Below are 21,874 nucleotides of genomic sequence, written 5' to 3' on the forward strand. Positions count from 1 at the left end.
AAGGCCCTCAGAGCTGGACCACAGCGTCTGGGCAGAACGATGGGGGTGGAGACTACAGGCACCGTCAGTGTCTTTAGCAAATGTTTTCTGGCTGCATGTTTCCCCTCAACCTGTCATATGCTTAAAATTCCAATTCACTGAAGTTACATGTTTCAGCTAGTTAATTATGTAAACCCTTAGGGTCAGACAAGTGGAAAACAAGCAGGCCAGTCGTGCTACATCTGCCATTTGTAGGGATCTGAATGACTGAGCCTTTAGTTTTAAGAGGATGTAATTGTATGGGATATCATCCCTTTTGCTTACCTTTCTGGAAAGTGTTTTTACTGTCAGTGAGATGCTGTGAGATGTATGAATTATTATTCATAGCATCTCACTTTCAGGAAGCAGTGCCTGTATAGTCAAGCCGTGGTTTGTTCTTATGGCAAGGGAGAAAAGGAGTCGGGGCCTTGTTAGAGGAGGTTGAGTCTCAAGGGTCGTAATCTTGGTATTTCAAGCAAGCATTTTATTGGGGGTTTTTTCCATCTTTTTAACAAGCTGCCTTGCTCTGGCCCATCTAGAAGCACATAAAATAAGTGAGCGAGTCTCATCCTATATACTGTTGAGGCATGCCTTGGTGATATACTGGAATGTGGCTCGCAAAGGAAGCCGGACGCCTTTGTTCTTGCAGTGAACCAACAGCCACTTCCAATCAGGAAAGGTTACAGAGGGAAAACAAGCCGCACAGCTTGCTAAGCCAGTTCCAGCTGGCCCCACACAGAACACTTAAGCCCATCCCACACTTTCGGAGCTGACCCCTGACCCCTGGGCTCTGCCTCTACATTCCACTTCTTTGTTTTATTAACTGAGCCCTTGCCTGTGCAGAAGCAGAGTAGCAGATGGGCTGTGTTGCCCAGGCATTCCTCCCTAGCCCACTGTTAGCTTAGAGGCCGCTCAGCCTTATTTCTCGTTTCAGTTGTGGCATTTGGTGACAATTCTAGGAAGAACAATGTCAAAACAAGGCTAGAGTGGGAGATTCAATATGGGGAAGGGCCATCTGCTTTGCTCAATGACCGGCACTTCAGGTTAGGGTTGCTAACTTCCCCTGTCTTGAAACCCTGGAGAACCACCAACCTAAAGTCAATGGTCCGGCCCAGTAGACCTATGTTTTCCTGCATCCTTAAAACCTTTCGTCATGGAACTGGCAGTTCCCCCACTGTGAGAAGTGAGGTTACAGGGAAGCAGGCAGAGGGTCTACTCTGCGGAACGCCATCTCTTCAGAAGCCAAGGTTGTAACTATACAACCTTTAGAAGACACCTGAAGGCAGACCTGTATAGGGAAGTTTTTAATGTTTTATTATGTGTTTGTATATGGCAACCCAGTCAGATGGGCAGGGTACAAATAAAATAATAATGTATAATCTGGTTTCTCCTCCCACAAGGCATCCTTTTTTAATCAGCCCCCCACTCCAGAGTCTGTATAATTTTTATTTCCCAATAATTCAGCCTCATATCTGAAGAGGTTGGCCAAGGTTGTCCCCAACAGTTAACAGCACAGCTTCTTAGGTGATGCTCCATTTCTGTGGCCGAAGCTGTGTAAAATGCACCCGTCGGGCCAGATTCCTCCTGGACCACAATTTTCAAAAGCCTAGTCTGGTACGTCTAGAAAGAGCATAGCCAATTTATCAGTCTGATATTACCTGGCAAGATGAAGAAAATACACACATTCTGTGGTGCATTAAAATAATTTATGTAGACACGCTATACCAGAGAGACACATTACTCTGTTTTTACATTTGTTACCTGCACTGCATTTTTCATTCCTTAAACAATTGCTGAAAGTCTTCCAGGTGGAAGAACTCGAAAAAGTTTCATGAGGAAATGAAAGCTTTGGCTATTTGCAAACCTAAAGGACAAAAACAATCTGCATCCTATTTGCAACCTACCATTGGCAGTTTGACAGCTGGATGATGCCCTACTTCTGGGTGGAGTCAGTTGATCAGAAGTTTGGTACAAAGTTTCAGATGCAGAGGGGTGGCAGATGCCTACTTGGATGAAAATTTCTGCAGACTCAGCATGCTCACCTAAGATGTCAGCACTTGGCTTTAGATGCTCATGGGCATGTCCAGCAGCAATGAATTCTGGGAACGGCTACTGTAGCTGCGTGAACTGGGTGAGGAGCCAATTAAAATAGAGAGCCCCTGGGTGAGCACTTGACTGTGGCTCAATTAATCCTGAGTTGCCTGGAAACTAATATTCTACACTATAGAAAAAAGTATGTTTAAAGTTGGACTTTAGAAAAAACAATCGCTCTAGCAAACTTCATTTTACTATACAGTGGTACCTCAGGTTACAAACACTTCGGGTTACAGACTCTGCTAACCTGGAAGTAGTACCTTGGGTTAAGAACTTTACCTCAGGATTAGAACAGAAATTCCGCACCGGCAGCATGGTGGCAGCGGGAGGCCTCATTAGCTTAACCTCAGGTTAAGAACAGTTTCAGGTTAAGAACGGACCTCCAGAATGAATTAAGTTCGTAACCAGAGGTGCCACTGTATTAGATCAGTATTTGTAAGTTCCTGGGGTAAATAACACCCATAAAGGAAATACTTAATCTACTTTGTGCATGTTAAATACTATTTGTAGCATTTTACATGCGTTTAATGAGCCCATACTGAAAGCATTGTTGCCACAACAACTAATTCATTGTGCTCAATTTTGGGATCCATCAGACTGAACACAATCCATGAGCCATGTGGGGTTTGTTGTTATTAGTTGTCTTTTATAGTCTCAAACCGATAAGCTAAAAAAGGCTCATCAAGCCATTGCTGAGCCACAACTATAAATGATGGGCTGTGTTTGGCTTGGTGGGTTAGCCAGTTGTGCAGGCATGATGTAAGTGCTTGGGACTTGGGGTATACCCAAAACTCTGCCAACACAGCGTTGACAGATAGGATTTGGCATGGCAGAAATACTATACTCTGATGGCAGATAAACTGGGGGCATAAGGTAGGCATCATGGTCTATCTTTACACATTAGCTCTGACGGAGGAATGAAAGAATCTCTACTTCGCTTTCCACCTTTAACAGTGATTTTAGAAGCTGCTTCCATTGTGAAAGAGAGGCAGCTGCTGCTCATTACTCCAGTTTCTAGTGCTTCACCAATGGAAGACATTTCACATTGTCTCATCAGTTTAGCCAATTAACGTCAGAAGCTTCATCACCGCATTGCGACCGGCACAAACACCCTTTGCATAAATGTCAACACTGAATATAGCAGCAAATATGTTTACAGTCATCACAGGGTCATATTTTGAGTTACTCGTTTTCATTATAATACCTACTTAGACTTGTGTGGAATTCTTTAGCTGTAATTTTTGCATTGTAGGGGGGCTGGACTAGATGCGCCTTGGGGGTCCCTTCTATAAGTCTGTGAATACAGACTGAGTAATATTAGTAAGCATGGCTCATTGCCCAGCTACTGCTATGCAACAAGTTTTAACCATATGCATATATCCCGCATTTAAAAATGAAGATAATGCCTGCAGTTACAGTAAATGTTGTTTGCAAACTCAAGGGATGACTTCACATTGCATACTTTTCTGAAGCTTTTCCAATTGCATGTCTTTAATTTTATCACCTTCTAGCATTCCTCCCATTGTTTTTATTAGCAAACGTGCTATTCATTATGAAGACAAATCAATGCCACATGTAAGCTGTATAGCCTAATGAAACCGTGACCATACCAAGGGGAAGTTGCTGCCCTTTCTAGTGCAGGTATAACAGACAGGAAAACCCACCACCTTCAGATCGGTCGTAAATACTCTTTCTGTGTGTTGAAGATGCTTTGTTGAACCATTTTAATGCTGGTGCCTTATTACCACGAATAACCTGAAAAAAATGTACAGTACGCAAGATGAGCCAAAGTGGGGTTTGCATACCAAAGTAGTCATAAATTATTTCAACATGTGGCTTCAAATCTTTCCATAAGTACTTTGCAGTGCTGTTTTAAAAGGCATTTTTGATTTAATGCCTCTTTTTTGCCTTCAGGAAGGCACCCTTTAAAAAATTCAACGTGATGCATTTCCACTTCTGATTCATTTCCTGACCCAAGATTGCAATTTGTACATTGACTCCGGTACAAGACACCGCTGCTTGAAATTTCATGTTTGAGGGGAACTGGTTTTCCTGTTCCTTATTTTAAGAATAGCCATTCCTTTTTCTAACAAGAAGGCAACATGGATTTGGGTTGTATGAACTGTTGTTTAGTATAGGTTCACAGGGCAGGTTCAACAAGCAGGAAAGGTCTTGGGGGATCTTGTAAAATAATTGGAAGCAAGCACCGTTGGAGAATGCAGTTTGTGTTTCATTACATTTCATCTGATGCCTTTAGGGCATGTCTGCGCACGGAGTTATAAAGGGCTTTTACTAATTCTTATAATCAAAATCCCTGGCATCTGAGTGATGGCAATGTAGGATATTCATTGGGAAAATGTAGCAAAGAGGATTGCGAGAGGATGTTCTTCCTCTCTCGTAAGCCCAGAATTGGGGCATCCAATAAAGTTGTTAGTTGGGAGATTCGGTATAGATAAGAGGAAGGACTTCACACAGCACATACCTAAACTATGCTGCCACAAGATGTAATGATGGCAGCCAGCTTGGACAACATTAAAAGGATTGTAGACAGATTCATGCGGAATAAGGCTATTGGTGGCTACTAGCCAAGATAGCTGTATTAGCTCCAGAACTGGAGGTGGAATGTCTTTGAAATCCAGTTGCTGAGGACAACAAGCAGGAGAGGTCTTTTGCTCTCATTTCATTGTGGGCTTCCTGTAAGCAACAGGTTGACCACTGGGAGAACTGGCTAGAAAGACTTGAAGTGTGCCCTAGCAGGGCTGATCTTACATTCTTGTCATATAAGAAATGGCTGTTGGTATCAGGCACACCATAATGGTATGAATTACATGGAAATTATTAGAAGTAAAGATGATTCTAGTAGAGCAGAGAGATTTCTAGATTTTGTTGGACTATATCTCCCGTTCTTGTGTCTAATTTAAAAAATGCTGACCACAATGTCTGAAGACCTCTTGCATTAGTCCGTGATTGCAATGCAGGTCTTACCCGAAAGGGACACCTCCAGGGGTGAGAGGTTACTCTCTTTGCTAAATTAATCCCTAATATCCCTGCTGAGCCCCATGGAGTCTGTGTGGGTTTGGAGGATTAGGTTACTAAAACACTGGCAAAGACAGAGAATGAAATAGCTTTGTGCTCACTTTGCCTATTAAATTTGTTTAGAGGAAATTCATTTTCTCCAGACATGCCCCATAGGACTGACTTGCACACACAAAAGTATAATATTTCCACATAATATTTTAAAATGTTAAAATTAATTGCATTGCTTATTGGTTCTGCAGTTACGTTGGGGTTAGTAGCCATTAGTTTATTTATCTTTCATGAGTTTGACAAGTTGAAAACTGGATTAGGCAAACTATTGACTATCATTGCATTTTATGGCAGCCAATTCTATAATTTGGGTGAAAAAGTACTTCCTTTCGTATATTCCCCAATTAAGTTGGTTGTTCTCTTCCAGTTCTAGTTTTCCAGCTCTTCAATGTCCTTTTTGAGATAGTGACCTGAACTTTAGGCCACATTCAAAATGCTGGCAATTCTATTTTCAGTCTCTTTCCTAATAATCTGTAGGATGGCTTTTGCTTTTTTTCAGAGCTATCACGCTGAGTATTCCTTCATTCCCCCCTTCTCTGTTTAGAAGTCTCTCTTCATTAAGCCACGAGCTTGACAGCAAAGCAAATCTTTAAAAACATATCTGCAGGAGAACTAAACAAAGTGCTCTCCAAATCCTGCAGATCTTTATCAGAAAGAGAACAGTCAGGAGAAAATGCCATGTTTGTCATATGGACCGAGAGAAATGTTCATACCTGAACCTGTTCCAATAGGAGTAATAAGATGGTACGATAAAGTCTGCTGAAGTACAAACGTGTATGGTGCAGAACTGTGCCCACCCATCCTAAAAATGGTTTATTCAGTGCTACTTATCCATATTAAGAATCTTTCTCCTCTTTACGATTCTTCAGCATTTCCTTGAGACTTCACAGTACTTGGCTTCTCAGCTTCTAGGTCAGTGATGGAAAATCTGTGGCCATCCCACTGTAGTTGGACTCCATCAGCCCTGATGGTTGCCCTTGTTGGCTGAGTCTGATAGGAGTTGAAGTTCAGCCACATCTGGAGGGCCACAGTTTCCCAATCCCAGTTCTAGGTTAAATGCAGGCAAGGTAGCCACTGATGCTGAAAGAGCTACATTGTCTTCCAGTACGTTTCTGAGCACAATTCAAAGTGCTGGTGCTGACCTTTAAAGCCCTAAATGGCCTTGGCCCAGTATACCTGAAGGAGCGTCTCCACCCCCATCGTTCAGCCTGGACTCTGAGATCCAACGTTGAGGGCCTTCTGGCGGTTCCCTCACTGTGAGATGTGAGGTTACAGGGAACCAAGCAGAGGGCCTTCTCAGTAGTGGTGCCCGCCTTGTGGAATGCCCTCCCATCCGATATTAAGGAAATAAACAACTACCGTATCTGACCTTTAAAAGACACCTGAAGGCAGCCCTGTTTAGGGAAGTTACAGATAGGTAGCCGTGTTGGTCTGCCATAGTCAAAACAAAACAAATTCCTTCCAGTAGCACCTTAAAGACCAACTAAGTCAGTTCTTGGTATGAGCTTTCGTGTGCATGCACACTTCTTCAGATACACTGAAACAGAAGTTTCCAGACCCTTCTATATAGTGAGAAGGTGGGGAGGGGTATTACTCAGAAGGGTGGTGGGAATGGGTGATTGGCAGATAGCTGTGATGAGCCTGTTGACGACTCAAAATACACATACCAGGCAATCCAGGACGCCCCATCATTTCAGGTATTGGCACTATTACAGTGGGTGTCTCCGGTTATATGGACTCTGTTCTGAAACCATATGCCATCAGTGCTCCCAGCTATGTACGTGACACCACAGATTTTCTGAGGAAAATACAATCTTTAAATAATCTTCCCAACAATACTATACTAGCTACTATGGATGTGGAATCTCTGTATACCAACATCCCACACAACGATGGTTTACAAGCTATAAGGAACACCATTTCAGATAAAACCACAGCGGACTTTGCCACCAAACTCTGCCAATTTGTCCTTACCCACAACAACTTCAAATTCGGTGATGACCTGTTCCTTCAGATCAGCGGCACAGCAATGGGCACCCGCATGGCCCCACAGTATGCCAACATCTTCATGGCAGATTTAGAACAACGTTTCCTAAACTCCTACCCACTCAAACCTCTCTTGTACCTGCGATACATTGACGATATTTTTATCATCTGGACACATGGTCAACAGACCCTGAACACCTTCCACCAGAAATTCAATGATTTTCACCCCACAATCAACCTAACAATGAATCAATCTATGCAAGAAATACATTTTTTGGACACTACTATAAAAATACAGGATGGGCACATAGACACCACCTTATACCGTAAACCAACTGACCGACAAACATATCTACATGCCTCTAGCTACCATCCCAAACATACCAAACAGTCCATTGTATATAGCCAGGCAGTACGTTACAGCCGCATCTGTTCCAATTCTACAGACAGAGACTCTCACCTAAGAGATCTACAGCAAACCTTTTTAGAACTAAAATACCCAACAGATGAAGTTAGACAACAGATCAACAGAGCCAGACTGATACCCAGAGAGAACTTGCTGCAAGACAGACCAAAAAAAGAAAATAACAGAACACCTCTAGTCATCACATACAGCTCCCAAGTTAAAACAGTACAACGCATCATCAGAGATCTGCAACCTCTCCTGGACAATGACAGTTCTCTTTCTCAAGCTCTGGGAGGAAGACCTTTCATTGCCTACAGACAGCCACCCAGTCTTAAACAACTCCTAACCCACAATAATACTACAACCAGACCTAACACGGACACTGGCACCAGAGCCTGCAATAAACCCAGATGCCAACTTTGCTGCCACATACACCCGGACAACACCATTACTGGCCCCAACAACATCACACATACCATCTCGGGACTATTTAATTGCTCATCGTCTAACATTGTGTATGCCATAAAATGCCAACAGTGTCCTTCAGCTCTCTATATTGGACAAACAGGCCAGACCTTACGCCAAAGAATAAACGGACATAAATCGGACATCAGGAATCACAAGACAGAGAAACCAGTAGGAGAACACTTCAATCTCCCAGGACATTCTATACAAGATCTCAAAGTAGCTGTTTTACTACAAAGGAATTTCAGAAATAGACTGGAAAGAGAAGCTGCTGAATTACAACTTATCACCAAACTTAAAACCATGGAGAAACCTGGTCTGAACAAAGACCTTGGATTCTTATCTCATTATACATGACAAAGCCATTTTTCACCTTTTCACCCCTTGCTTTTTCCTGTAAGACCTATTGCAGTCGTTAAGAGTCGTCAACAGGCTCATCACAGCTATCTGCCAATCACCCATTCCCACCACCCTTCTGAGTAATACCCCTCCCCACCTTCTCACTATATAGAAGGGTCTGGAAACTTCTGTTTCAGTGTATCTGAAGAAGTGTGCATGCACACGAAAGCTCATACCAAGAACTGACTTAGTTGGTCTTTAAGGTGCTACTGGAAGGAATTTGTTTTGTTCTGTTTAGGGAAGTTTTTAATGTTTGATCTTTTATCGTGTTTTTAATATTCTGTTGGGAGCTGCCCAGAGTGGTTGGGGAAACCCAGCCAGATGGGCAGGGTATAAATAACAAATTCTTATTCTTATTCTTATTCTTATTTATTACTAAAGAAGAGAGGCCTCCTGTTCTTTTCATAGTAGTTTAGAAGAGGGAATTTCAGTAAGCTTAGCTTGCAATGGCAAGCTGAAATTCTCTCTTCTACACAACTTTGAAAGTCGCAGGCAGCCTGCACTATTTCAGATCTGCCCACCGCATATGCAAGGACTATGCATTTCGGGATTCAAACATCTTGTTGCTGCAACCATGCAGCCATGTGGGGAAAATAACACATGAGCATTTGGAGGCCTTGCTCATGTAATTTTTGTCTCCCCTGGAGACAATTTTTTTTTTAAGGCAACAGTCTGAATATGGTGTCTATTTGAATGGGAGGCTGTGAATCTTGCTCATACATTACACTTTTCTATGCCACCTCCTTGGATTCGGAGTGGGAGTGGGAATTTTTAATTTCAGAACTGATGCCAGCAGGAGGTCTCCTTATTCAGAGTTGAATTAGCCTTTCACTCCCCCCAACCCCCTCTGCCTTCTTTCCAGTTCTTGAATGTAAATATCCATCTTTTTTGTTTTTACTTCGTTACCATGTTTGTTGTTCTGACTCCATGCAATTTCTTTAGGGTTTGTGGCTAGCATAAAAAGAGCCTCTCAAATATTCTTTTGAACAGTTGTGCTGACGCAGATTATAATTGTTTGAAGAGTGCAGCCTAATATATATATAAATATGCACAACCTACAGGCCCTTCCATTAAATTAACTCAGAGGTAGACAGTTATTCCTGAGGAGACATGTATAGGATTGCTACTATTCTAGAGGTAGTTTTTTGTCATCATGACCAGTTACAACTGATAGCCTTATCCTCCATTGAAATGCACTGCTGGTGAACTCCCTCTTTGTTTTGATGTGTTTTATGCTCCCAGCCCATTTTCCTCCTCCTGAAATGTAAATTTTCCTTGTTGCTGTTCAGTCTAAGGTGTATACCCGCACTCCGACGCTGTATCTGGATTTCAAGCTAGACAAAGGAGCGAAACACACCCAGGCTGTTCCCAAAGGTAGGAAACGTTTCCTTCATCTCGTCAAAAATGGAATTTGGAGCAGCTTCAATGGTGATGCTTCAATCTCGTTAATGGTGCCTTGTGATGGGATGAGTTCTTAGTGTGGGCTTAACTTCCATTCCCATTTTTGGCTGTGTGCTTGGGCCTTTTTACACGGCGAAATATCTGAGGGTCTGTTCTGCGCATAGCACCTTTTTTCCACATGGATTGCCAAGTCACGTCAGAAGTATGGCCCAATAGAGGTATGGCTCTGGCGGACCAGAGCAGCGCACGGAAACGCCGTTTACCTTCCCGCCAGAGCAGTACCTGTTTATCTACTTGGACTTTGACGTGTTTTCGAACTGCTAGGTTGACAGGAGCAGGGACCGAGCAACGGGAGCCCACCCCGTCGCGGGGATTTGAACCGTCGACCTTCTGATCGGCAAGTCCTAGGCTTTGTGGTTTAACCCACAGTGCCACCCGCATTCCAATAGGTACATGGTCACACTTGAAAGACTTAATAGCTACAGTGGTGTAATCTCACTGGTACAGCAGGGCCTCTGGTCTCTCGCCTCCCTCTGTGCACTTTAAAAATCTGCTTTTGAGCATCCCCAACCCTCTGGAGCCAATTTGGAGGTTGGGTGCAGGGACTGAAGAGGACAGGAGAGGAATCTCTGTTGGGCACACAGACGTCTGTTGTGCTGGTGCATATGGCGTGTGGCTTCCCTCCAGGAATAGCCATAAGCCCTGTTCAGTCATTTTTCCATCACGTGGTCACCATCTCATGCCCTCCGTAGGATGCAGCTGCTGGCCCCGCCCTCCCTGTCACATTTCCAGCAGCCCCGTAAATCAAACACAGATTTCTGTGGGGTGAGGTCTGAAGCCAGCAGCCTGCTCTTCCTGTGTGGTTTCTGAATTGTGCGGAGAGCCTCCAGACGTAGAGTAGGCCCCCCTTTTCAGACCATTCCCTCTAATGTGTAGAGGGCTGCCGGGCCGCATGACAGGGGCAGAAGCAGAGGAGGCAGGGCAACAAGCACAGCGTCACCCTTTGCTTTCGGCATCGTGAAAGGAGGACTGAGTGAATAGGATGATAGTGAAATAGGCAAATGCTCTGGACCTGGGACTACACGCATTGTCCGGTAGCTCTTTCGCAAGCTAATGGCTTCACTTCCATTCTTGTAGGAAAAATACGCGTTCCACTGATTTAGGGTCAAACTGTTTGATATGTGGGAAATCTGTGACCTGCTTTTATTTAGTACATTCCAATTTGATTAGAGCAGTTGGATAATGGGATATATTTTTTACCCTTTCTCTCCATTGTGCCATTTTCACAATCTAAATTATACTCTTAAAATGTGGTTTGCCAAGTGAGGTAAAAAGTACAATACCCTTTAAGGGCAGCTGATTGGGGAAATTGGGGTGAGGTGGGGAGAATGAAAAAATGCACTTTTCCATTGCTCTAATCAGATTGGTAGCCTCTTGTGGCTGCATTTCATTTAAAGACAGAATGGCAGACAATCCAATCCCATGAACACGTAGTTCAGCCCCAGTTCTTGCAGAAAACAGATGGCTGCTGGCTAGATACTAAGGCCAGTCAGTAAGATTTTTATGTATTGTAAATGCTCTGCCTCAGTTGCAAAGAATCTGAGTTTGGATCCAAAAAACTTATGCACACACTTATCTTGCTACATATGCTATCCTGACTTTGGTAAGGCTCATTTGAATAAAGATTGCCAAGGTATTTTTTTTTTAAATAGTTGTTATTAAATGAGCTGAGGATCTGGAGTTGCAAAATTCCTTGGCATTTGCCACACATGTTTGTCTGTTAGGTAATGGGCAAAGAATTAGCTGCAAATTCGCTCCATAAGATTTTTCAGCCATTTGTGAGAGACGGATGTTTGTTTCTGCACATTTGTGTTTGTATGTAAACAAATTTATGGAAACTCTGGCCTTTTAAAGCAATATACTAATAACCACTGAACAGTTAAGGAGCTGACACATAACTATATCAATAAATACTCATTTGCTATCTTTTGAACTATATCCTGAGTTCAAGTAAATCATTTTTAACACTTCTAAAAGGCTGCTGAAGATTTAAGAAGGGAAGGAGAATTACAGGCTTCTCTTAGGTATTTATAGAGCTGGCTTCTTTTGAAGAGGTATATGGCGAGCATAAAGAGATCACAATCCCTTGCTACAGAATATTAGCAAACAATGAACCATTAGTTCCTCAGGGGATTAGCAGAAACTCGAGAAAACTACAGAGAGCAGTGCCTCCCCCACTTCCTGCTTAAGACAATGTGTGTTGCCCTGAGGGAAGATGGAAGGGGAGAAGACGAGTCCAGGGAATGCATAACCATCATGGACCATCAATAGCCTGAGAGAGCTATAGCTAAGGCTAAAAGATTCCAGGCCAAGGTTGGTGAGCAGGAGTACTGGGTCTTAGAGGAGACCATATAGTGTCCATTACAGACACCTGCTGGAATGGAGAAGACCAATGGGACATGGTTTCCTGGATGCAAATTGTTGTTAGATCCAGGAAACATGTACTGAAGGTTGTGTCATTCTGTATTTCAGAGACAACATAGTCCTTAATATGCTAGAAGAAGTCTGCCCTGCTAAGCTCCCACGCTTTCCCTTTACTCTTCTTCAGTGCAGTCACAAGGAGAGATCAGAAGTTTCTGCTTCTGCTTTAGTTTTACCACAGTTTAGCATATCAGCCCGAAACCGTCAACTGTGGTTAATCTTAACTATGATTAGTGAAAACAAGCCAGCTTGGTATTCTGTGGCTCCAGTGGGTCATCTCAGATCAGATCAGCTGGTGTTTTCCGATGCAAGCTAGATTTCTAGCTGAATTCAGCAGTCTTCCTTAGGAATCTGTGATGGGCAAGTGGGGGGCCTGCAACAAAACGTTATGTAGGTTAATGATTGGGTTTAGTGCTGCAGACAACTCCACCTTTCTAGGCCTCCCACTCTGCCATTCTTGCTGTGCCTCCATTTTGCATCCCTTCCCTGTCCCATACTCTTGTTGTGTCAGTTACCATGAAATTCCCCTCTCTCCACATCTGTTCCTATCCTGTGTTCACTGATTTGCTTCTTCACCTTCCGCCTCACTTTCAAGTCATGTCTTGTTTTTTTCATCAGCCTTCCTCTTTCCCTTCTCTCTCCTGCTTCTTGCTCTCAGGTGTGTAATCTTCTTGCTCATAGTTTGTTCACTTTCTTCTAACCCAGTTTTTGCTTTCATAATTTTTCACCATCAACTTCTAATCTGCTGGGTCTGCTTCCCCTCATCTTGTTAATCTTTTCCCTTCCTTCTGAGCCAGTGTGGTGTAGTGGTTAAGAGCGGTGGACTCATAATCTGGTGAACCAGGTTCGATTCCCCGCTCCTCCACATGCAGCTGCTGGGTGACCTTGGGCTAGTCACACTTCTCTGAAGTCTCCCAGCCTCACTCACCTCACAGTGTGTTTGTTGTGGGGGAGGAAGAGAAAGGAGATTGTTAGCCCCTTTGAGACGCCTTAGGGTAGTGACAAAGAGGGATATCAAATCCAAACTACTCCTCCTCCTCCTCCTCTTCTTCTTCTTCTTCTCCCCTTGCCCCAAACTCATTGTCCTCCTAGCAGATACAGCCAGGAGCCTGGGCAATGGAAACTTATCACGCAAGCCCTACTTCCAACACATTTTTTATGGCAACAGACATGGATGAATCAGGCAGGCCATGCACACGTATGCAGTTGTGTTTCGGCCTTTGGAAGGGAGTTTGCCTCCTTTGTGTGTTAACATGTTTTTGTTTTGTTTCTTGTACTCCTGCAAATCCTGGTGTTCCCCTGAGCCTCTGGATGCTTGTGTGGGAGGTTTTAGGTATATAAGTATCACCACTCACCCCAAGAAGCAGAGAAATAAAGGGGACAGGTTTGGAATGGCTGCTGTACAATCTATCCATGTCACAAATTCAGTTATCGGCCCACTGTTTAACTTCTGAAGAAGTCTGAAGCATAACTATATAGCCGCAAAATTTGACTTTTTAAGGCTACCTTCCAATCTCTGTCTATTTATGGTGAAAAATTGTGGTCATTTAGTTGGAGCTTAATGTGTCAGGATTTTCATGTCGAAATGATGGGGCTTGCTGCTTGTTCTGGGATATGTGCCCAGAGAATGAGAAGGATATAACCTTGAAAGTAGAATTGCTGTGGCTGAAATCCATGTGGTTATTTCAGAGGTGCATCTGCATTTAAAAGAACACATTTACTAACTGTTGCAGGCTGAGCAGTAACGTTTTAACGAAAAGATGAGCGCCCTTTATTTATGTTATGAATTGTTTCCCATGAGGCATCCCAAAGCAATTGACAATATAATAAAACATTTATGAAGCAGGTAGAACAGTTGCATATCTAAAAACAATTAAAAAACAATTATATGTTTAAAAAAGCCATTTAAAGCAGCAGTGCATAGATAAAATCAATTCAGACCCAATATAGGTGCCAACTGGGATAAAGAGAACAGAGTTTTAATCAGGTTACATGGCAATATTTTTTTTCATCCACGTCAAAATGCTAGGCATTGAGCTTGGAAGAAGCAGAGCTGGTGGTCAAATTTAGCAAATAAGGATTTCATCTAGCTGGCATTCTGGTGGCTGCATCATTGTGTACTTTTAAAGCAAACAACTCCCTTCAAACCAAGTAGGATTTCCATCTGAGCAAAAAATATTTACAACTGGGCTATGAAGCAGCAAACCACCAAACAATGGACTGGCCCAACCAGTTAAATGTCTTTCCCAAGAAAAGGTCCATTTTGTGTCTCCTTCTTACAGAACTGCAGCTGAAGGATAAATGGACAGTAGTAAAAGGCTAAGCAGCCTGTTGGGAGAGGCCTTGGTGGGCTAGAGGTGACATACAGGTCTTAAATTGCCTCCCAGTATAGAAAGTTAAAAGCATATTGGGAAATGATTTATAATGAACTGAAAAAAATGTTTAAAACTACTTTCCAAAAAACAACCAGAGTCGTTTTTGTTGGGGATAACCCATACTGAAATTCCCAGATGTCAGAAAAGGTTATTTATGTGTGCAACAACTGCGGCCTGTGTTTTGTTAGCTGAAAAATGGAAAGTGAATGAGGCCCCAACTAAAGAGGATTGGCAACTTAAGTTGACAGAATTTGTACAACTTGCAGATTTAACACCTAGAATAAGAGAGCAAGAAGAACATGCATTTAAAGAAGACTGGAAAACATTTATTGAATATATGGAAAGTATTCAGCTGAAATATACAGCTAAAAACGGTGGCAGCATTAAGATAAATTCAACAGAGTAAATAATTTTTGATGGATGTAAAAGTGGAAAACTGATTTGAATGGTTATAGTAAAATATGTAGGGATGTATGTTATGCAAAATCAACCATGGGAAGAGAAGAAGGGTAGACACTGGATATTTTAAAGTTTGTAAAATGTTTATTTGAGATTGTAAAATAGAAAATGTAATTTAAAAAATTATAAAAAATAAGTTGCCTCCCAGTAAGCCTCTTAAAATGGAATAACTTAATTATTTATCCTATTGTTAAACAGAACAGTTAATGAATACATTGGAAAGTCCAATGTATTTTGCTGTAGTGAATTTCTCTCTACTTTGGGGAGGTGTGGGAGTTTGGTAATAATGTTGTTTCATTAGTTATGTTACATCTGAAAATAAGTAAAATATGGTTTAAAAAATGGAACCTTTACACATGGATAGAGTTACACCTATACCTTGCAAATTACAACTTTGCATGGCCTAATACAGGCCTCCATATGTTTAAACTTTCTATGTATCTGACAGTATTTTGCCCTATTACATTTCAGGTTGGACAGCATTTATTTACACGCTCTTTGGTAATGTATATGTTGGTAAGTTGCTTGTTGACTCCACCCTGTTTTGATTACTGGAAACTGCTTCTGTTTTTGAGAACCATTTTTTTATTTTCAAAAGCTAGTACGATCTGTTTTTAGGGGTGAAATGGTATTCAGACGGTTGTAAATGTCAAACAGGCAGCATTTGCTTGCTCTGTAAAAAATTCAGCCTTTAAAGATTAGCAGGTAGCTTCCTATTGGTTTATGACACTGGGTTGCTCTATAAAGCCTACTATGGTCTCTGCACAGTATTTCCTAGAGACTGCTGCTCTGCCTGTGAGCCCACGTATCTATGAACAATACATCTGTGGTTGACCCTTGTTGAGGGTCCTCGTGGCGCAAATGAGCCGCCTTAGTTGTGGCAGGTTGGAGAAAGCTTTCTTTGTTGGGTAATGAAGCAGTGATCTGCAGAGGACCATAGTGATGCTAGATATCCTTTCACAGAATCGGAGTCGGAAGGGACAGTGAGGGTCATCTAGACCAACCCCCTGCAATGCAGGGATCTTTTACCCCATGTGGGGCTCGAACTCACAACCCTGAGATTAAGAGTCTCATGCTCTGGCTGAGCCATCTCAGCTGAAGCATTTATTTCAAAGTAGAAAACAGATATTGCAGGGAGAATGTAAAATGCCCCTTATAGAACAATCCTATACTCGGAGGGAAGACCCATCAAGTCCAGTGAGGCTTAATCAGGTAAATGGTTATAGCATTGCATGCTTGGGCATCGTAAATCTTACCTTGCAGTTAAGTTATTCTGTGATCAGCTGTCTGCTTGGAAATTTTCATGAAAGGTTTAATTATTCAGATATGTTTCGGAAACAGTGTGAATTAGCCAGAAATGTTAGCACAATCACTTCTTGAAAAAAGCACACCATTTTCCAGGTCCTTCTGATGCTCAACAAAAAATAGAACCGCACCACACTGCTGTGCTGGACGATGGAGACTGTATTCAGTTTGAAAACAAGGTATTCTGCAACTAATCTGTCTGGCTGCAAAACATCACTCCCACCCCCAGAATGCTTTCAGTACGTTTTAACGATAGTAAACTGGGTCAGAATGAATCCCAAATAAACCGCCTTAGCAAGAACCCCCAATTAAACTGTTAAAAGAAGTGCTGAACCTGTCTTCATTCCCTTCCTATACTAAATGTTTAAGTGTCTTTTGCTTGGTTGTAATTCTTGAGAAGCTCTTATTCTGCAACAGCCCATTGACTCTTGTGGAACTAGAGTAAGTGGACTGGATTTCATCGGCTTCATTTATTCTTACTCTTTGTATTTTACTCCCCGCACCCTTCAAGCTGCTTAAATTGCAGTTTGCGAGTGCTTTCAGGTGTTCTCTACAATGGAAATGAGGTGTATTCTGGGATACATTCTGACTCAAGGTGTCCCTGAATAGCAGTGTGTCTTCTAACAAATGTCTTGACGACGACTTCTATAATACAGATCCATTCTTTGCCCACCCCTCTCTTCAGATATTCAGTTCAGCTACACTGGAGCATAGGAGGAGCTGTGTTTTTATATCTAAGCTCTCCAGGCAGCCTCTCGCATGCTGGTTATGATATAGCGGTCTTCAAAGAACAGCCAGACAAAGAAATTGCCTGGCTGATCCCTACAAAACAGGTTGAGAATTGCTGAGCACATAGTAACTGCCTGGCTTATTCCTAGACGTATCACTGTGCATGAAGCAAGGAGCTAGCTACACAAGGTTTGTGCCCCAGTGCTGGCCCAATGGACTCTATTGACCTCATGAACAGTGAGCAAGGAACAGAGGCAGCAACAATGTTGTATATTTGTATGTACTAAAAGAGCTCCCCAGATCCTCTAGAACTGAGGCTGAATTTTCATTGGCCCCTTCCTGGTAGGGACAGGGAAGGATTATTGTCTGAAACCCTAGACAGCCACTGCAAATCATTGCACACAAGAGTGGCCCTCTAGATGTTATTGGCTTTGAATTTCCACCAGCTCCAGCTAGCTTGGCTGAAGGGTTAAGGGAGTTTTAGTCCAGCAACATCTGAAGAACCAAAGGTTTAGCCAGCACTGATGTAACCAGTCCTGTGTTCTGACAATAGAAGGTAGCTTCCTGTGTTCGCTCAAGTTGAATCAAAAGCACCTCCTTCAATCTGTTCAAGTTATTACTGATATAGGAGAGTGCAGTTTCCATTGGCCTCATTCACATGCCGTGGCAGACATACAACTCAAATGGCAGGGACCTGGCTCCTTCTTCTGCCAAATTGCAAAGAGACGAATCTCAAAGCAGTGAGCCAAGAACAAACCATTGTATAATTCATGTTGGGGAGTTAAGATGGTTTGTTTGTTTGTTTTGCATGCCCCTTGAATCCAACTTTTCTTTGTATGCTTAACCGTCTCTAGGCTGGAAAAATAGGTTATATTCTAGGTTGTTGGAAAGAGCAGTTTATTTTGTGAGCAAAATCATAGGAAGTTATAATTTGCTTTCTAAAAAATATAGTCACTTCTGCTTTTGTGCTTTTCCTAAAAAAATTGAACCTGACATGATTCGAAAGTCTTGTTTATTTTTTGGTACGGGCTACACCCTTATGTCTCAAGACAGTTTTGTAATACTAAGACTACAATAGGGTCTGTCGCAATTCTTTTCTTACATAATATCCAGCAATTTATCTTCAGTGCAGCCAGACCCTATGAGCCTCTGCTGAAGAGACAATGCTGCTTTGACAGGGTAGTTTACCTTAAAAGCTACAACATGCCATAACACAGGAGTGGGATTCTTAAGATGCCTCTTTTATCCTTTTACTGTGCCACAGCACAGTAAAAAGTTCTGTCAGTTCCAATGGGAGGGTTAGGGTTAGGGAGGCCCTACACACCAGAAGGAGCTGGAGAACTTATTTTTGCTGTGACAATTTCTGCTACCTCTCTGGAAACTATTCCAACAGATGTTCAGCCCAGTTATGCTGGGGGGCGCTCAAGAGTTGGGGTGGGGAAGTTCCCTTGTGGAAAATCTTGGGTGGAGAAGCGTTGTCTATTTGTTGTTGGCCTTTAGCTCACACCAAGCAAATTCGCACAACTGCCCCCTTTGTTTACATGTTTAAATTCAACATATATTTAATAACAACTTGCATGTGGTCCATAGTATTGTTTTTAGAGAGGATCCAAATCCCACTTTAGGCACAGGGCCCTTTCTAGATGACCTGCTTATCTGGGTTTCACGCTGACTTGCTTGCAGAAAACTTACCAAGAGGTTAGATTGTACCTGGTCTTTATTGAGCATTGATTCTGGTTTTTTGTGGGGCAGTTGTACTGCATCCACCCTGATTTGCTTGGTGTTTATTCGCCTTCCCACTAACCATTTGTTCAGCCCACATGGAGAGGCCATGGGTCATCGCTTGGGACAAGCGCTGGCTCATCCTTCTCCCTGAGCTTGGCAGCAGTGGGGAAAACAGCAACATTCCAGGGTCAAATCAGAAACCTGGAAGGCTTTCATAATTCTGGGACTGTCCCTGGAAAGTCGGGACACTTGGAGGGTATGCTGAGGCACCACACTTGTGATCTACTGTATTGTAATTTGCTCCTGCTTTGGGTATCTAATCTCAAAATCTCAAAATGTAATTTATATGCTGCTGATGGATGCTTTCTGCTCATCCTTTTAGGATCCTGAAGTGAGCCATTTTGTCTTGGTGGCTGGGGAGCCCATTAAGGAACCCGTAGTGCAACATGGTAAATATCTGTTTAACAAGTCGTCTTCTTTTTAAACAAATGGGGCATACGGAACGTATTTTCATCTTCAACCTCAGGCGTTTATTCTGGAATATCTCCCCCTGCCCTTCTGTTGAAAAGTCCACAGCTGAACATCAGTGCCTTGCTGCTTTGGCCTTCCACTGGTATCTATAGGGATATGCCCTATTTGTAAATCACTGTCTTTGAGAGGCCTTGCTTGGAATCTTTTGTTTTGCTCTTGGAAAAACAGGCTGTGGTTTGAGCAGTCAGATCATTCAGATTATTTCCCTGGTCAAAGGATGTATCATGTTACAATGTGCATTAAGAGATTTGTAAATAAATTTTTGAAAAGAAGTGCATAAATGTTGGAAAGCAAAGTACGTACAGTGGTACCTCGGGTTAAGTACTTAATTCATTCCGGAGGTCCGTTCTTAACCTGAAACTGTTCTTAACCTGAAGCAGCACTTTAGCTAATGGGGCCTCCTGCTGCTGCTGCACTGCCAGAGCCCGATTTCTGTTCTTATCCTGAAGCAAAGTTTTTAACCTGAAGCACTATTTCTGGGTTAGCGGAGTGTGTAACCTGAAGCGTATGTAACCTGAAGCATCTGTAATCCAATGTACCACTGTAAATAAATGTTACCAGCCTCCTAGCAAAGGGACTCAAAGCTGCCAGGCCTCGCCATTGTTACTAGTTATATCTTACCATCATTGCACAAAGCTACTGGCAGGCAAAATGTGAGAAAGGGAGGACAGGTTTGGTGGAGAAGAACCGAGACTGTTACTTCCATGGAATTTCAGTAACTTGCTTACCATCTTCAGAGCCATCTGCATTGATGCAGTGCTGTACATGGCACATAAATGCATGGGTGGGGATGGCTATGAACGACAATGTCAATGATGTTGTGCATGTGTTAGTTGGGTTGAGTCCATGCATTCCTGCAAGTAAATACATGATGTATGAGTGCATATGATCTCGATGCACACACATGTAAAGTGACTGAGAACTTGTGTGTGCTGTGGCCTGAGGGGGGACTCTCGGCTTCACCTGAATCTGCAGGCCTTTGTCTGTGAGTGTCTGTGAAAACAGTTCTAGAGAAGACTTGAAGGTTGGAAGCAATGTGTCCCTCGCTCTGCCCTCTCAACCAGATGCAAAACGTGGCGAACTCCTCCATCATTTACAGCATGGTGGCTGACAGTCTGTGGTACAAGGGCCACAGTCACCCATGGCCAGTCCATCAGGGGCTGCATACAAGCAGTGGGTGTGCTCACCCCACAGCCCTCCTCCTTATCAACCAACCAGTCTGATGACCAGGGAGTGGACAGTTTGCATCCCATCAGGGCGCTGTGCTCCACCCACATGTCTACCTCATTTCCCCCTCTTTCTGTTGCAGTGGCCAAAATCAGTGGGGTCAGGGGGCAGATGAGGCACCCAAAGTATTGATTAGTTGCCCCTGATTTATAGAGTCAGCTCTTCCCCTTCCACCGCTAGCATGTGTGGAATCCCCAAGATTTCCCTTTAATGTGAAGAAGGGAAGAGAAGAACCTGCCGTCAAATGCTATTGAGCAATCCTTGCTCAATTGCTCACTCAGCAATCCTTTGCTCACTCAGGATTGCTCACTCAGCAATCCTTTGATGCGGTGCAACCTCTATGCCAACCTTCAACACAGCTGAGCCCTTGGGAATGAATCTGGGGGCCAAAAAGGAGGAGGAGGAGAAAGGAGAAGGAATGAGATGCAAATTGAATTCATCTACAGAAAGCCTAAAGCCCGGAATAATTAAATACTATCCTGAATTTTGCAATCTATATCTTAGGTCCATTTGTGATGAATACACAGGAAGAAATTCAACAAGCCTTTAATGACTTCAGAAATGCAAGAAATGGATTTGAGAGAGCCACCACTTGGAAATCAAAGATTGGAAACAAATGACGTGGGGTAGCAGAACCCAGGCTGACTGCCTTTTTAAAAATACGTGTGCAGCTCTACACCTTGATCTTTACTGCATTTACTGATTCCATTTGCTTCATTAGTACTGATCATGCAGGTTTGCCACATAGAGCCCAAATAATATTTCTAGTATGCCTAGACCCAAAGTTAGCTATTAGAGTGTTGTAGATGGGTACAGCAGCATTTTTATTACTCTCAGATATACATGATATATAAACATTCTGTTTATCTGTAATAAAAAGCGTTTTCATCTAAAACGTACGGTCTCATGCCCTTTCTTTGTAAAAGCACTGTTTTAATAAATGAAATGGTTTTGTCAAAATCCTTACAACACAGAAAATGTAAAGGAAAGCGGGGCGGTGTGTGTGTGTGTCTGTGTGTAGCTGTAGGAGTGCACCTATTGTAGTATGTATACTTTGTAAGACCATGTGCTGAAGTTTCATGTTTCAGGTAATACCTTTTAAAATAATGGTGGCACACATTGCATTGGTTAGTTTAGTAAATGCTACACCATTGGTAGGGACAGAATGGGATAGGAGCCAACATGT

General features: G+C 42.7%; 1 protein-coding gene across 3 annotated transcripts in view; it reads left to right on the forward strand.

Annotated features, from left to right (window-relative positions):
* PIR (pirin) overlaps positions 1-21,583 on the forward strand; it is a 30,188-nt gene extending 8,605 nt beyond the window's left edge. For all 3 annotated transcript variants that reach the window (XM_081858776.1, XM_081858777.1, XM_081858778.1), the window contains exons 6-10: positions 9,745-9,829; positions 15,643-15,687; positions 16,573-16,655; positions 19,313-19,379; positions 21,193-21,583. In XM_081858776.1, the coding sequence (XP_081714902.1) occupies positions 9,745-9,829; positions 15,643-15,687; positions 16,573-16,655; positions 19,313-19,379; positions 21,193-21,308 (396 nt within the window). In that variant the 3' untranslated portion in view covers positions 21,309-21,583. The remainder of the gene's footprint in view (positions 1-9,744; positions 9,830-15,642; positions 15,688-16,572; positions 16,656-19,312; positions 19,380-21,192) is intronic.
* Positions 21,584-21,874: the final 291 nt, after the last annotated feature.

The sequence above is a fragment of the Podarcis erhardii genome (genome assembly GCF_964252035.2).
Source record: "Podarcis erhardii genome assembly, chromosome: 4".
In the NCBI taxonomy this organism is placed as follows: Eukaryota; Metazoa; Chordata; class Lepidosauria; order Squamata; family Lacertidae; genus Podarcis; species Podarcis erhardii.